Source organism: Acartia tonsa, chromosome 13 (genome assembly GCF_053477335.1).
Source record: "Acartia tonsa isolate MP-2025a chromosome 13, ASM5347733v1, whole genome shotgun sequence".
In the NCBI taxonomy this organism is placed as follows: Eukaryota; Metazoa; Arthropoda; class Copepoda; order Calanoida; family Acartiidae; genus Acartia; species Acartia tonsa.
The window spans coordinates 28,061,027-28,074,206 of NC_137272.1; the positions used below are offsets into that span (position 1 = coordinate 28,061,027).

General features: G+C 30.6%; 1 protein-coding gene across 2 annotated transcripts; it reads left to right on the top strand.

Moving 5' to 3' along the window:
• The first annotated feature begins 868 nt into the window (after nucleotides 1-868).
• Nucleotides 869-12,433, top strand: LOC145303899 (uncharacterized). Of its 2 annotated transcripts, XM_080145559.1 has the most exons (24): nucleotides 869-990; nucleotides 1,552-1,677; nucleotides 2,084-2,178; nucleotides 2,269-2,300; nucleotides 2,735-2,864; nucleotides 3,532-3,565; nucleotides 4,128-4,208; nucleotides 5,976-6,091; nucleotides 6,691-6,753; nucleotides 6,861-7,144; nucleotides 7,624-7,968; nucleotides 8,273-8,471; nucleotides 8,671-8,720; nucleotides 8,798-8,835; nucleotides 9,583-9,730; nucleotides 9,879-9,925; nucleotides 10,045-10,183; nucleotides 10,257-10,426; nucleotides 10,744-10,920; nucleotides 10,988-11,164; nucleotides 11,229-11,381; nucleotides 11,448-11,565; nucleotides 11,785-11,831; nucleotides 12,277-12,433. In XM_080145559.1, the coding sequence occupies exons 1-24, from the start codon at nucleotides 978-980 to the stop codon at nucleotides 12,354-12,356; spliced, it is 2,862 nt and encodes a 953-aa protein (XP_080001685.1). In that variant the 5' UTR covers nucleotides 869-977; the 3' UTR covers nucleotides 12,357-12,433. The 2 variants fall into 2 exon arrangements, with proteins under 2 accessions (XP_080001685.1, XP_080001686.1); XM_080145560.1 differs by lacking the exon at nucleotides 11,448-11,565.
• Nucleotides 12,434-13,180: the final 747 nt, after the last annotated feature.

Sequence of the window (13,180 nt, forward strand, 5' to 3'; positions counted from 1 at the left end):
ACATTTTTATATTCGTAGAAAGCTGGATATAATACGATGCTAGACATAGTTTTTTGTATGGATAAGAACCGGTTCCTATCCCCCGGATTCGAATGAATACGAGAAAAAGTTTTATTATCACGTTCTCTCATTTGGTGCCTTCAAAGCCATGAGGTTTTTTATCTTCATGTTAAAGTTTTCCATCAAAAACTATAATTAAATAATTTTAATTATTAATTTATGGGTGTGCAATGAATGAACTTCAATTCATTATCCTAATAGATATTTCTAAAGATACCAGGGTTGAAAGTAGTTTCTAAAGCAAAGCAATTGTTTATATTAAAACGTCAGTTCCTCTGTCTGTCCATCCGTAACAGTCAGCCTATTTTTTGTTAATTTAGACATGTTAGAATTGTCTGATCGATTTTAAACGTTGCATGATGATTCCTATGACTGTTAGGTATTAGAAAGTGTAGCAACTCTATAATCGTTACCAGAATGTCCGTATGTTTATTTCTCGTATTCATTCGAATCCGGTGGATAGGAACCGGTTCTCATCCATACGAAAAAACTATGTCTAGCATCGTATTATATCCAGCTTTCTACGAATATAGAAATGTACACTCATAAGATTAAAACCAGTTTTTTTGTACTTTCTATATCCGCGGAAAGCCGTTTATAATACGATGCGAGAAATAACTATTAAAACATGTTGATTTTTAACTTTTTTACAACAAATTTTAATATGATACAATTATCCTATACTATTGATTTTTGGAATACTGATTCCTAGGACAACAAAGTACAATATAATAAGCGAAGAATCTCCATAATCAAGTCCTAAAAATGGAAGTATGTCCTTGTTAACTTTTCTCTTAGAATAAGATAAAATTTCACCACCCTATTGCAATGCCCAGAGATTTAACTTTTAAAATATGTACCTATGTACTTTTTAGACAATTTATTGATTATGCAATGAGTTGTTACTGATTTTTATAATGGCACTTAAAGGTAAAGTAAATTCTAATTTTCATTGAAAAAGATTAATTTAAATTTGAAAGTTAAATCAACCAGTAGTTCCTTAAACAATCATTTTAAAAAAAAGAATCACCAATTTATTAAGTATATACTTTTAATTTTGTCTGTCTGTTTGGTTAGATTAGTTTCGTTAGACCCAAGGCCGGTTCAAAGGCCCACGCTAACAAAGCTGGTATTGATTTTATGATTTTTATTTCAATATTTGAAGGAAAATGTTTGTAATATGATGCTATACATTCTTTTTCCGTCCGGTTAAAATCCAGCGGATATTATTCGGATTCGAATCCATATTGGAAAACATTTTTTCTTTTTGATTTTGAATAAAGGGAGAAGTAGTTTGTGCTTGTATTGCGTAAAATTCATGAGTTAGCTTCAGTCATAAGCGATTATTACGTCTAACTGTTCTTAATATTGACAAAACGCATAGTATAATTAAATCCATATTTGATAACAATTAGACTGAATAATTGCTTTCGACTGAAGCTAACTCACAGATTTTACGCAATACAAGCACAAACTACTTCTTTCTTTAAGAACAAGAAGAGCTTGAAGCTGATGACAGGATGAAGCATGTTACAACTATTGAGGTGAATACCACACCTTGTGTCACAATACTTGTCAAACAAGATGATAACAGACCCTGTGATGGTAGTGATTCAGGTATTATCATATCAGTCAATTTGAATAAAATCTTAATTTTTTTGTAGCTGTCTATAGTGCTTTAGCAAAATGGGGATAGATGTCACTGCTTTTGGCCTACCTATTCTATTGACGTCAGGAAATACCCTACACCCCATCTCTTTTCTAGAGGTTTTTTAACAATTTCCTTTCTCTTTCCCTCTACTATAATGTCAATAGAATAGGTTGGCCAAAAGCGGTGACATCTATACCCATATTCCTAGGGCACTAAACACAGATTGTGTGTGTTTGTCATTACCAAAGGACTTTGCTAAACGCCACCTCCCCCCCCCCCCCCCCCCCCTATTCCCTTAAGCATCCCTAAATGTTTCTAGGGAAAGAAATTCTATGACTATTTCTTATTAATTAGCAGAAGACATTTGTTTAGGAAACGATACCACTTCCCAATATGACAATGAATCTGAAACAACCCAACCTGTAGAATCTCTTGGCTCATCTCAATGCTTTGACAAGCTCCCTAAGGTTAACATATATGAATTTTAAATTTAAATAAACTATTAATAAATATTAATATAAACAATTTTTATATTAATGGTTTTGATATTTTGATAGATGGTAGATGATGAGAAACAAGAAAAATCTAGGTAAATATTTTTCTCTTCAAATTAAATAAAAATAAAATTTATAACAGTTTAGATATGAAATTTCTTTTGGTTAATTACATCAATGGGCACGGTTTCTTCTTTGATTTCAAGTGATCATCTAGAGAATCCATAGAATCTTTTCTATTTGCAATATGATGCCTTTTTCTAATGCACACCACATAAAGGATGTTAGGTTAAGAAACATACAACAAAACCTTTGGTTGCACATCCTTTGTCTTGAAGTTCCATATGTGCATGATAGTTGCACCTGTTTATGAACCAAGACGTTCCCCCTGCTCTCACTATTAGTGTCACATGCTAGACATCTAGCTGTAGGTACAATTTTTAAGTCTCTATTGTAACGTGATGTGGTTAAAACGCTATTGTTTTCGCGGGTTTTTTACTATTGGTACTTAAAAATCTGTATTTTACAGTGTGAAGACAAATTTGTTTACATTTGGAAACCTGATGTTTTTACTTCTTGATGTTGTCCTTCCTGCTTGGGATATAATCAGTGATATCATTGTCACAAATAATTACTGGTCCAAAGCTGATTTTACATGGGTAACCTATTTAGTAAATTTATCTACATAAATTTTCACTGCAAATTTTTTTAAGCCCAGCTTTTCTGTAATAATGGTCTGTGTATTCATCCCTACGTAACGGTTAGCTTTTTTTAAATTTAAGAATGTTAGAATTGTCCTATTGATGCCAAACTTTAGATATTCATTTCTGTCACAATTAGGATGATTCCTACAGAATTTTAAGCTCTGAATCTCAATAATTAAGTTCAAAATTGTTAGTATGTCCTATATGTATGTAATTTTGCAATAAGTTTATATACAATTTTGTTTATATTTACTTTTAGGTTAATTTTCTGTTTATTACGTTTTTGCAATCTACAAGTGTTCATGTTTGCTTTACTATTTAATTTCAGAGCTTCGCTTTTATGGATGTTGTCATCCTTGTTATTTATGTCATTTTCAGAGTAGTCATTAGTTTAATTTTCCTTTAGGAAAAAGTAATGTAGAGTATACGTGGATATTATGAAAGGGGAAAAATTAATCTAGCTTGCTATCATGGATCTGTTTTTTTAGTCATTTTGTTCATACAGTAGGAGCTGAAGGCCAGGGTATATGAGGTGAAAGTGGTAATTGTTATTTTAGCCTGCTGCAAGTTTCACTTTATTAGAGAATATGAAAATCTGGTATTAATATATCTATTTTTCTAGGAAGGTAAAGTACAGCCAAGTTTATATGATAGTGGTAAGTTGAGTAAATATTTTTTATTGGATACAAAGAATGTCAACATCCATTAGTAGCAAAGAACAAAAAATCATGAATAAGAATACAACAAAGAAGAATTAAAGAGCATTTGTTAAATTCTATAACAGAATTTTTTAGAAAAAAATCATGAAACCTCACTCAAGTATTTTTATAGTTATAATATTTGTATTTTGTATGTAGATGACTGACAGACTGACAGTCAAAGAAAATAGTATACAGGATGCCTAAAACAATGGGAAATATAATTTTGATATTATTATCCACAAACATTTTGAAAATTGGACCCAAAACACTAAAATTATGAAGAAATATGTCAAAATAAAGAAAATCTACTTGTCCTTTCATCAACAGATACAAAAATTCCTTAGAACAATATACCCTTATCTACAATAATTTTGAAAATTGGACCAAAAACACCAAAGATATGGAGAAAATGTGAAAAATATAGACACAGTGAATTATAGATAAGCTTGGTTATATAAAATCTCTAAATCTATTAAAATGGTCAAAACCAACATAAATATAATTTTTTTATGCCTAGATATTATTGCAAAAACTGAATATGATTCCTACTCAAGATTTGGAATTCCTCAGCTGTATTCATTTGCCTTTATAATATCAGGTAGTTTTACTAATTATAAAGAAGCTTTTGTTTCTTTATTAGCTTTTTCAAATATTCATCTTTAGATATATTTAATGCAACCTTTTTTATATAAAATTAAAAACCATTTGAAAAAAAAGTTATATAAAAATATAACGTAAAAATGTTGAATAAAGGGTACAATTAATACATAAATACTTATGATTTTTTGTTTTTCATTCTATGTTAAATCTTAATAATTATATCCTATTATATGAAGTAGTAAGCTTTTTTGGTCTGTAGCAAAGGATCTTCTTAACCGATGAACCGATATGGTTCTCCTTTAAAGTGAAGCTTCTTATAGGTCCAGGGAAGGTTTTTAGCTATTTTGGTGGAGGATATCTCCAAACTCCCAAAAAATTGACCCTCCCAATTTTATTTTTCTTTTTCTAAAATTAAACTAGGGGTATGACTTTCTTCCCTCCCAACTTAAGTGCCCCTAGAGTCTTCTAGGGGGTGTAGCCGCTAGTATTAAATACAGGGACAGTAAAAACACTGCATTTTCAGATTTTCTAAGACAACCAAAAGGACATTTATAAGACCTTGTTCCTTGCAATATCTTTTTCATTTTGAATGGTTTGTAATATCTCTATAAGTAGAAATTTGATAATAGTAATAATTCTAAAGATTTCCAAAAATAATCATCTCACAGACTTTTTAAGACTGTTTCAAGAGATACTGTGGGAAACTTTAGATAAATGTTTTAACAGAGAGTTAAGAATCAAATTGTTATTTTTTGCTTATTCATGTTTGCTTTCTGGAAAGTGGCAAGTAACACAGTTTATTTTAATTCTTATGACTTTTTGTTTTTCATTCTATGTTAAATCTTAATAATTATATCCCCCTTTTTATATAAAGATGCTAATTCCCCCCCAACCCCAAGAGGATATAGGCAGTAAAAAAAACCCGCAGGGGGCACAATTTTCTAACACTTCTTTCTCATTTGGTTAGTCTTTAAAAAGGATTCAAAATGCATGGACATATATCTTTTTAACTCTTATTTTATACATCTTAATTGGAACTGATGATCTATTTTTATAGAGAAACATATGTATTCCGCAAATAAATAGTTAAAAAATTAAATGTGTTTATACATATAATAATATTATATAAAGTAGTAAACTTTTTTGGTCTGTAGCAAAGGGTCTTCCTAACCGCTGAACCGATATTGTTCTCCTTTAAAGTGAAGCTTCTTAAAGGTCCAGGGAAGGTTTTTAGCTATTTTGGTGGTGGATATCTCCAAACTCCCAAAAAATTAACCCCCCCCCCAATTTTTTTTTCTATTTCTAAAATTAAATTAGGGGTATGACTTCCTTCCCTCCCAACTTAAGTGTCCCTAGAGTCTTCCAGGGGGTGTAGCCGCTAGTATTAAATACAGGGACAGTAAAAACACTGCATTTTTAGATTTTCTAAGACAACCAAAAGGACATTTATAAGACCTTGTTCCTTGCATTATCATTTTCATTTTGTATGTTTTGTAATATCTCTATAAGTAGAAATTTGATAATAGTAATAATTCTAAAGATTTCCAAAAATAATCATCTCACAGACTTTTTGAAACTGTTTCAAGAGATACTGTGGGAAACCTTAGATAAATGTTTTAACAGAGAGTTAAGAATCAAATTGTTATTTTTTATTATTCATGTTTGCTTTCTGGAAAGTGGCAAGTAACACAGTTTATTTTAATTCTTTCTGCATACCACTATGTAAAACTACATTTCATTTAACTTACTATTTTTCTCTGTTTAGTGATAATCCTCATACTGCCAAGCTGTTCATATGTGATTGATCTTATTTTGAAAAAGAAAACAAATTTTAAAAAATTATCAATTGCTTTGGCCTATCAACCAACCATGATATATAAGGTAATTTTAGGAAATATCAGCTATGGCCCCAGCATCTAGGATCCCTTTGATCAAAATAGTAAGAAGAGGGTAAAAATTAGCCTAAAACCATCCGAAGGCTTAAATAAAAAAATAAGATAGCCTAAAGGAACCCTGGGACCAATATCATTCTCTGAAAAGGACCACTCAATAAGTTTAGAAGTTATTGAAATCTTAAGATTCAGACTTAAAAACCTTACTATCTATAATACAAAGTAGCTTGATGTCTGTCCGTCCGTCTGTCCCTTAAGATCTCAGTAACCACTTAATCGATCGGAATCTACTCTTCAGGGAATATACCTACTGGTTCTGTGGTGGTTTTAGGCTATTTTTTTGGGGGTTGGGACACCCCCAACCCCCCCAAAACAAAAAAATCCCCCCCATCAATTTTTTAACGAATTTTGCGAATTCACCATTTATTTGCGATTCATTTGCATTTTTTTCCGCTTGGAAAACTTATACTTGAGTAGGATTCATCTATGGATTAGTCATGCTACCTAATTATGATTGTACAATGTACATATTATTAATTGTTATTATAAGAATTTAGGTCAAGAAATAATAGCTTGTTTTGAATTTAGGGGCTTAAGAGTTTTTTTAATCCTGACAATGCAAAATTGAGAAAACAATTCCAAGGTTTGAAGGTAGGGTTTTAGTCCATTTCTGAGTGACTTATTCATTTGCAATTTGGAAACAATAAGATAAAACATTTTTATTATGATACATAAATTTTCATTAGAACTATATTTAGGCATATGAGGCAACAATTGAGTCATCCTTGCAGTTGCTTCTACAAAGTGGTGTTTTAATATTTGAAGTATCTTACAAAGATCCAAATGAATTCTTTCAAAGTAGATTGAATTCATCAATAATTCTTGTTGAGGATCGAATAGCTTCAATTGTAAGCATAACAACTTCTATAGCCTGTATTTTATATGGCATGAGCTCATTAAAGATTAATGTTTTACATGAAGAACCCAAAATCTTGAATAAGCTGAAGCTGTTGGCGAGAAGCTCTGTTGATTTGATTCCCAGGTGATGCAGAAATTTTTTCAGTGGTAGTTTCATAGGAATGCAAATTAATGACAAAATTATATTTCTCGTATTCATTCGAATCCGGTGGATAGGAACCGGTTCTCATCCATACGAAAAAACTATGTCTAGCATCGTATTATATCCAGCTTTCTACAAATATAAAGCTGTTTATAATACGATGAAAGAAATAACTATTAAAATTCAAAATATTAATACTTTGAAATCATACTTTTTATGGAATGTGTCTTGTTTTCTCAAAATTAACATGAAAACTATTTTCTTTGGCCTAGTTGTAGGTTAATGTTTTCTGTGTGGTTCTCTTGTAAAATACACTATCATCAGAAAATTGCCAAATCTTTATCTTATTTGAAAAAAAATCGATCTAGCTAAAAGATTAAATTTCTTTTATCACTGTAACTACTAATACACTTTTAAGTCCAACCTATTGACTGCTGTGGTTTTATTTCCATATATTTTAGGTTTTCAACCTTGCTCAGCATTATTATATTTAGCCTAGAATGGAAACTTGGTATCCTTATATCAATCACAACTCTCTCTTTTATAATTGTTGTTGTCCCAACACTAATTATTTGGTATGGCAGCTTTTGTCACAACAAATGTATGCATGACAGAATCCTTCTCTTCCTGCCTATTCCTGCTGTAAATATAAAGCACATCAGCTTTGGATCAGATGAAATCAGAAAAGAGGCAGCTCAAGCCAGAATGAGAAACAAAGTGATTAGCTTCTTTCTGATTCTACTTGTTTTAACCCTGCAAATATTGGAGATAACTGGAGTCATTAAATTTCCCCACAAATCTGTTTGGTAAATTTATTTAAAACATTTTAATTGTTAAACTGATTGAAAAGCCTGAAATGTTTCTTCTAATTTTAAATCTTATTGTCTCAAAGACAAATAGACAAGACTCTTGTTTTCTTAATAAACATATTTTTATTATAGCCAAACTAAAGCAGAATTTTAGCTGTAAAGCAAAGCTTTTATATATCAGTGGTTGATCTGCATATGGACAACTAAAAGAGCTTAAGAATGTGTATACATACAGGTTTTACTATAAAAAATTATACTGGGAAATCCCTTAAGATTAACAATTTTAAATTTTATGGTTAAGGTATGATTGCCACAACAGAACCAACAACATTTTCCTTCTACTGCAAACAACATGGATAATAACAGTTTTTTGCCTTCTTATTTCTTCCTTGGAACTGTTTCAATTCTATATCTTTGGCTCAAGTTGGATAGAATTTGTTTATGATTTCAAACTGTTGCACAAGGAGAAAAATGAGATATCTGATGATGATTCTGAACTGGTATTTGCTTTTTTTTAACCTGATTAATAAATTGCAATTGAAAATTTGTTTCAGTTTTCCAATACAACAAAATTTGTAGGCTTCTTTGACTTTGAAAGGAAAATTGAAGAAAAAAAAATCCTACTATCAATAAATAAAATTATTGATGAAGTCAATAAATTTTTCATATTTTTTTAATAACATGCTATGTCTTATTAAGAATAAAAGTGAAACTTCAAGTTCCACCTCAATTCTAAGTAATAACAAAAGGTAACTTGCAATTCTTTCTAAAATTACAAAAATACAAAATTTATTGTGTATTTACTTTGTTTGAACTTACTATTCAGGAAAACTAAGATTGTAATGGTTTTGGATATAAGTGCAGGTAAAGGAACTTATATTGAAAAGGTTCAGATATGATATATTCCATATGATGAAAAAAATTACCTTGACTTGTCAAAATATACATTAGGGTGGGTCGATTTTGGACATTTTTTTTCTGAGGCCAAAGCGGGGATCTGCAAATGATTTGTATGAGTATAATACACCTCTGGATGATTTAAAATTTATCCTAAGTCTTAAAACCGCTGACGACCAGACATTCAATTGTATAGATATTTGTAAATGGGAGTCAAAAATTTTTTGAATCAGAACTATGGCTTCATGGTGCTCCCAGGAAAGGCATTGAGGAGTAGAATCAGGATCTTTTGACCGTTTCAAAAAATTTCATTCCTAGCCTGAGAAAATCTAAAAAACCTCTACAAATTGGACAATTGTCAATAAACCTTAAAAAATTGTGGTTTTTTAGTAATTTCTAAGGCTAGGAACAAGACATTTTGAAACGGACAAAAGTTCCTGACTCAGCTCCTCAAGGCCTTTCCAGGGAGCACCATGAAGCCGTAGTTTTGATTCAAAATTTTTCTTGAATGTCATCTTTGCATATTAAATTTTAATGAAGTATATTTTTTAGTAGTCGCGTTCTAAAACTCAACTTTTTAAAATTCTTTTTCGGCCAGAAATGTTTTTAAGGGTAATTTTATATGTTGCATATCCCCTCTTTGTCTAATTCCGATATGAACCCGCCCTAATATACATTTAGCTTATGTTTCCAAACAATGATAATGTTGTACAGGTCTTTTAATTTTGTCCATCATCATCACACTACTGGTGATAATATTTACATCATCTAATGGGAAACAACTAGCTATAGATGCTCCATCAAATTATACATATGATGATCTATTCCAATACATAAATGAAATCAAATCATTGAGTGAAAGGTAAATTAATGTATAGATATTTAGAATACATAATGAGATTTTTTTATTTTGTTACTTAGCAAATTTTTAATATTTCTTTTAGTTGATAAATTACATTTCATATAGGTGATTGAGTTAGTATTCTAAATCTAATTTTTTTTATTAAAAGCCAGGACAATGTATGTGCATACCTGAAGGGAAAGCCACAACCAATGGGTTAGTATAAATAGTTTTATTGTGCAATTTAAATTTTTGCAGATTTTCATGAAGTCTTGTATTCATTCTAACCACATAATAATATCTTTAAGGTTAATGTTATTTTTATCTATTTTTAGTTTTGAATACTTTACATGAGCTGATAAAGCATAAAGTTTATGACATTGCTATAGCAATAGCCTCCTGCAAACCTACAGCTACAAGTATCATCAATGAACCTTTTATACCTCCTGATTATGATGATGATTATAATGACAAGTAAGTCTATTACCTACAAATTAAAAACTTGTTACTAATTATTTAATTCTATTTATCTGTTCTTAATTTTAAGGTATAATTCATCAGTTGAATATAAACCATACAACATCCTCTACAATACAACATCCTCTGCTCTTCATCGGACACTAATGGATTTTGATGATACCAATGAAATTGCTCTTGAATTGGTTGATGTCTTAATCAAAAACTATCCAGAAGATATACATGCCAGAAGTACCAGAGGTATTGAAATGAAACTTAAAACTTTTTATGTAAAATATATCATTTAATTTGATTTGGGTATTGTCGGTTTCGTTACATTGCCCCTTAAGAGGCATTTTATCATATTCTCACAGTAGATTTTGGCAGGTTATTTTAGGTTAGGTAAATCTTAATGATTGCCCCGCAGGATTAGGCAATTGACCCCACAGAGTAAAAGCCCCCCACCCCCCGGAACTAGAAAAAGGAGAAAAGCTACTGTGAAAATATGACGAATCGCCCCATAAGAGGCTATGTCATGAAACTGACAATACCCTTTGATTTTTTTCTTCAAATCTTAGGTTCAACACCATTATTCTATGCTGCCAAGTTTCCAGCTGTTCTCAAGAAATTGATTGAGGCAGGTGCACCTGTAACAGCCACATCATTTGAAGGTTTTAATATCCTTCATTTAACAAGTCCCAGCAGTCAAATAATGCAGTGGTATCCACAGCTTGTAAACCAAAAATCTTGCACAGGTACGAGAAAAAGTATTTTTACCATAAATTAAACATTATGTGAAATCTTTTATAATATTTTTTTTAGGGGACACTCCATTGCACAAAAGCTGTGTTAATGCGGAAGAACATATAGTAAGAGGACTTCTTGAGAATGGGGGAGATCCAAATGCAGTCAATAATAATAATGAAAGTGTCATGGATAAGTGTTGTATTACCTGCTATTATGGTGGGGACTGTATGAAAAAATGCAATCTTGTGCAAGGTATACTCATAACTTCTTTTTTTATTGTTTCTATTATTCTATTATTTCTATTTTTCTATTTTAGGTGATACACCAAGAGATGACATATGCCAAGACAATCCTGTTACTGCTTTGGTTCTGGGAGATATTTATGATACCCAAGAATTGAAAACCAGGAACAAAAAGTGCTGCTCTAATTGTCATAGCAAATCATGTGCACTAAGTTGTGATATTATAGGTAACAAAATATCAATGTATTTACATGATAGGTAAAAACAATTTTATTTAGAAAAATACTATTTAGAAAATGGTTATAAATCTACCAACCTGTGCAACCTACCCTTCAACACTATCATAGATCTGGATGATTATGCAAAATCTGGAATATTTACCCTTATCTCCAATAATATAAACTGCTCAAGGCAAGGATCATTATCAAAAAACATGAATTACAATTGTCAGTAAATTTTGTAATCTTAGAATAGAGATATAAAACCTTGAAATATTTTTGACTTTCGACTAATTTAAAATTGTCCTTAAATTACTGTTTTCATTCAATGAAAGTTAGTTTTAAAAAAACAACTGGCATCTAATTTAATGGAATTAATACTTGTAAGTGCTGATGATTTTTTTTATTAAAGGTCTTGTGATAACTACACTTGTTCGAGAAATGGAATTCTAATTGATGGTAAATGTTTTTCTTCTCTAATAGTAACCCGCAACTACAGAATGCACGACCTTTGTCTGAAAGTCCCAATTGTGCATAGTAATACGTTGCTCCTGTTTTGGTCTTAGACATTCCCTCTTCTCTAATGTCGCGCACCCGACAAACAGAAGTATAAAACCATTTTTACGATTTTAGTTATGATGTAGTTTTGGGACCAGATTCCAACCTATTATCTTTTTATTTATCCTTAAAACTGTAAATATATTTTAGTTTGGCTTCGTAACCGATTGATATCCGCTGGATTAGAACCAGCTATTCTGAAAAATCATGTATAGCATCGTATTACAGAAAATTTTCCAAAATATTAAGATAAAAATGATAAATTAATCTTTAATTTTTCATTTATATATTCACGGAAAGCTGTCTATAATACGATGTGATAATTACCTATTAATTTATCTTTTAGTTTGGTTTCGCAAGTATCTATCAAATGATAAAAGAAATGAGGAAAGAGCAAAAGATGAAAAAAGACTTGGGCTTACTTAATGATGTATATATTATTTGATAAGCTTACATGTTTTAATGTAAGATATATTTCTAAAATATATTATTTTTAATTAAAACTTTATTTTATTAAAGCGAAGCTTTTCTATAATTAGGGTCGTCCATTATGGATAGCTTTTTCGATAGGCATGTTAGAATTGTCCTATCGATTTCAAATTTTCCATGGTGATTCCTGTAGTACTAAGGTACGATTTAGAAAGCGTAGCAACAATATAATCACTACCAGAATGTCCGTACGTCCATTTTAAACACGTTGATTTTTTTTACTTTTTTAACAACAAATTTGTATGTGATCTAATTATCTGATTGATCTGATTTTTGGTATACTGATTCCTGGGAAAAAATGTTACAATATTATAAGCAAATCAACTCTATTAAGTCCTAAAAATGTAAGTATGTCTATAAACATTATCCTGTATCAAGCAGTTGTTCAACAAATTTACTTACAATTTTGCTTCGACTCTTATACATTCATATTATGGTTATTCAGTTCTGACACTATAAAAGTGTTAAAGTTCGTTTGTTCTACAGTTTCAGAGCTTCGCTTTTATGGATGTTGTCATCCTTGTTTATTCATATGTGACATTTTACAATTAAGGATACACGCTGCATGGGGCAAAATGTTTTTAATACCAGGGATAAATTTTGGACTCTCAACAACTAACCAATGAAAAATCAATGAAAGTACAGATGGACTGAACCAAAATGTAGAAAAGGCGTAAAATGGGGTATTTTTTCTTTTTTAGAGATGGGGAAAGCTAAAAATTTATCTTTCATTAAAATATCCTGAGGGATTAATGTCATGT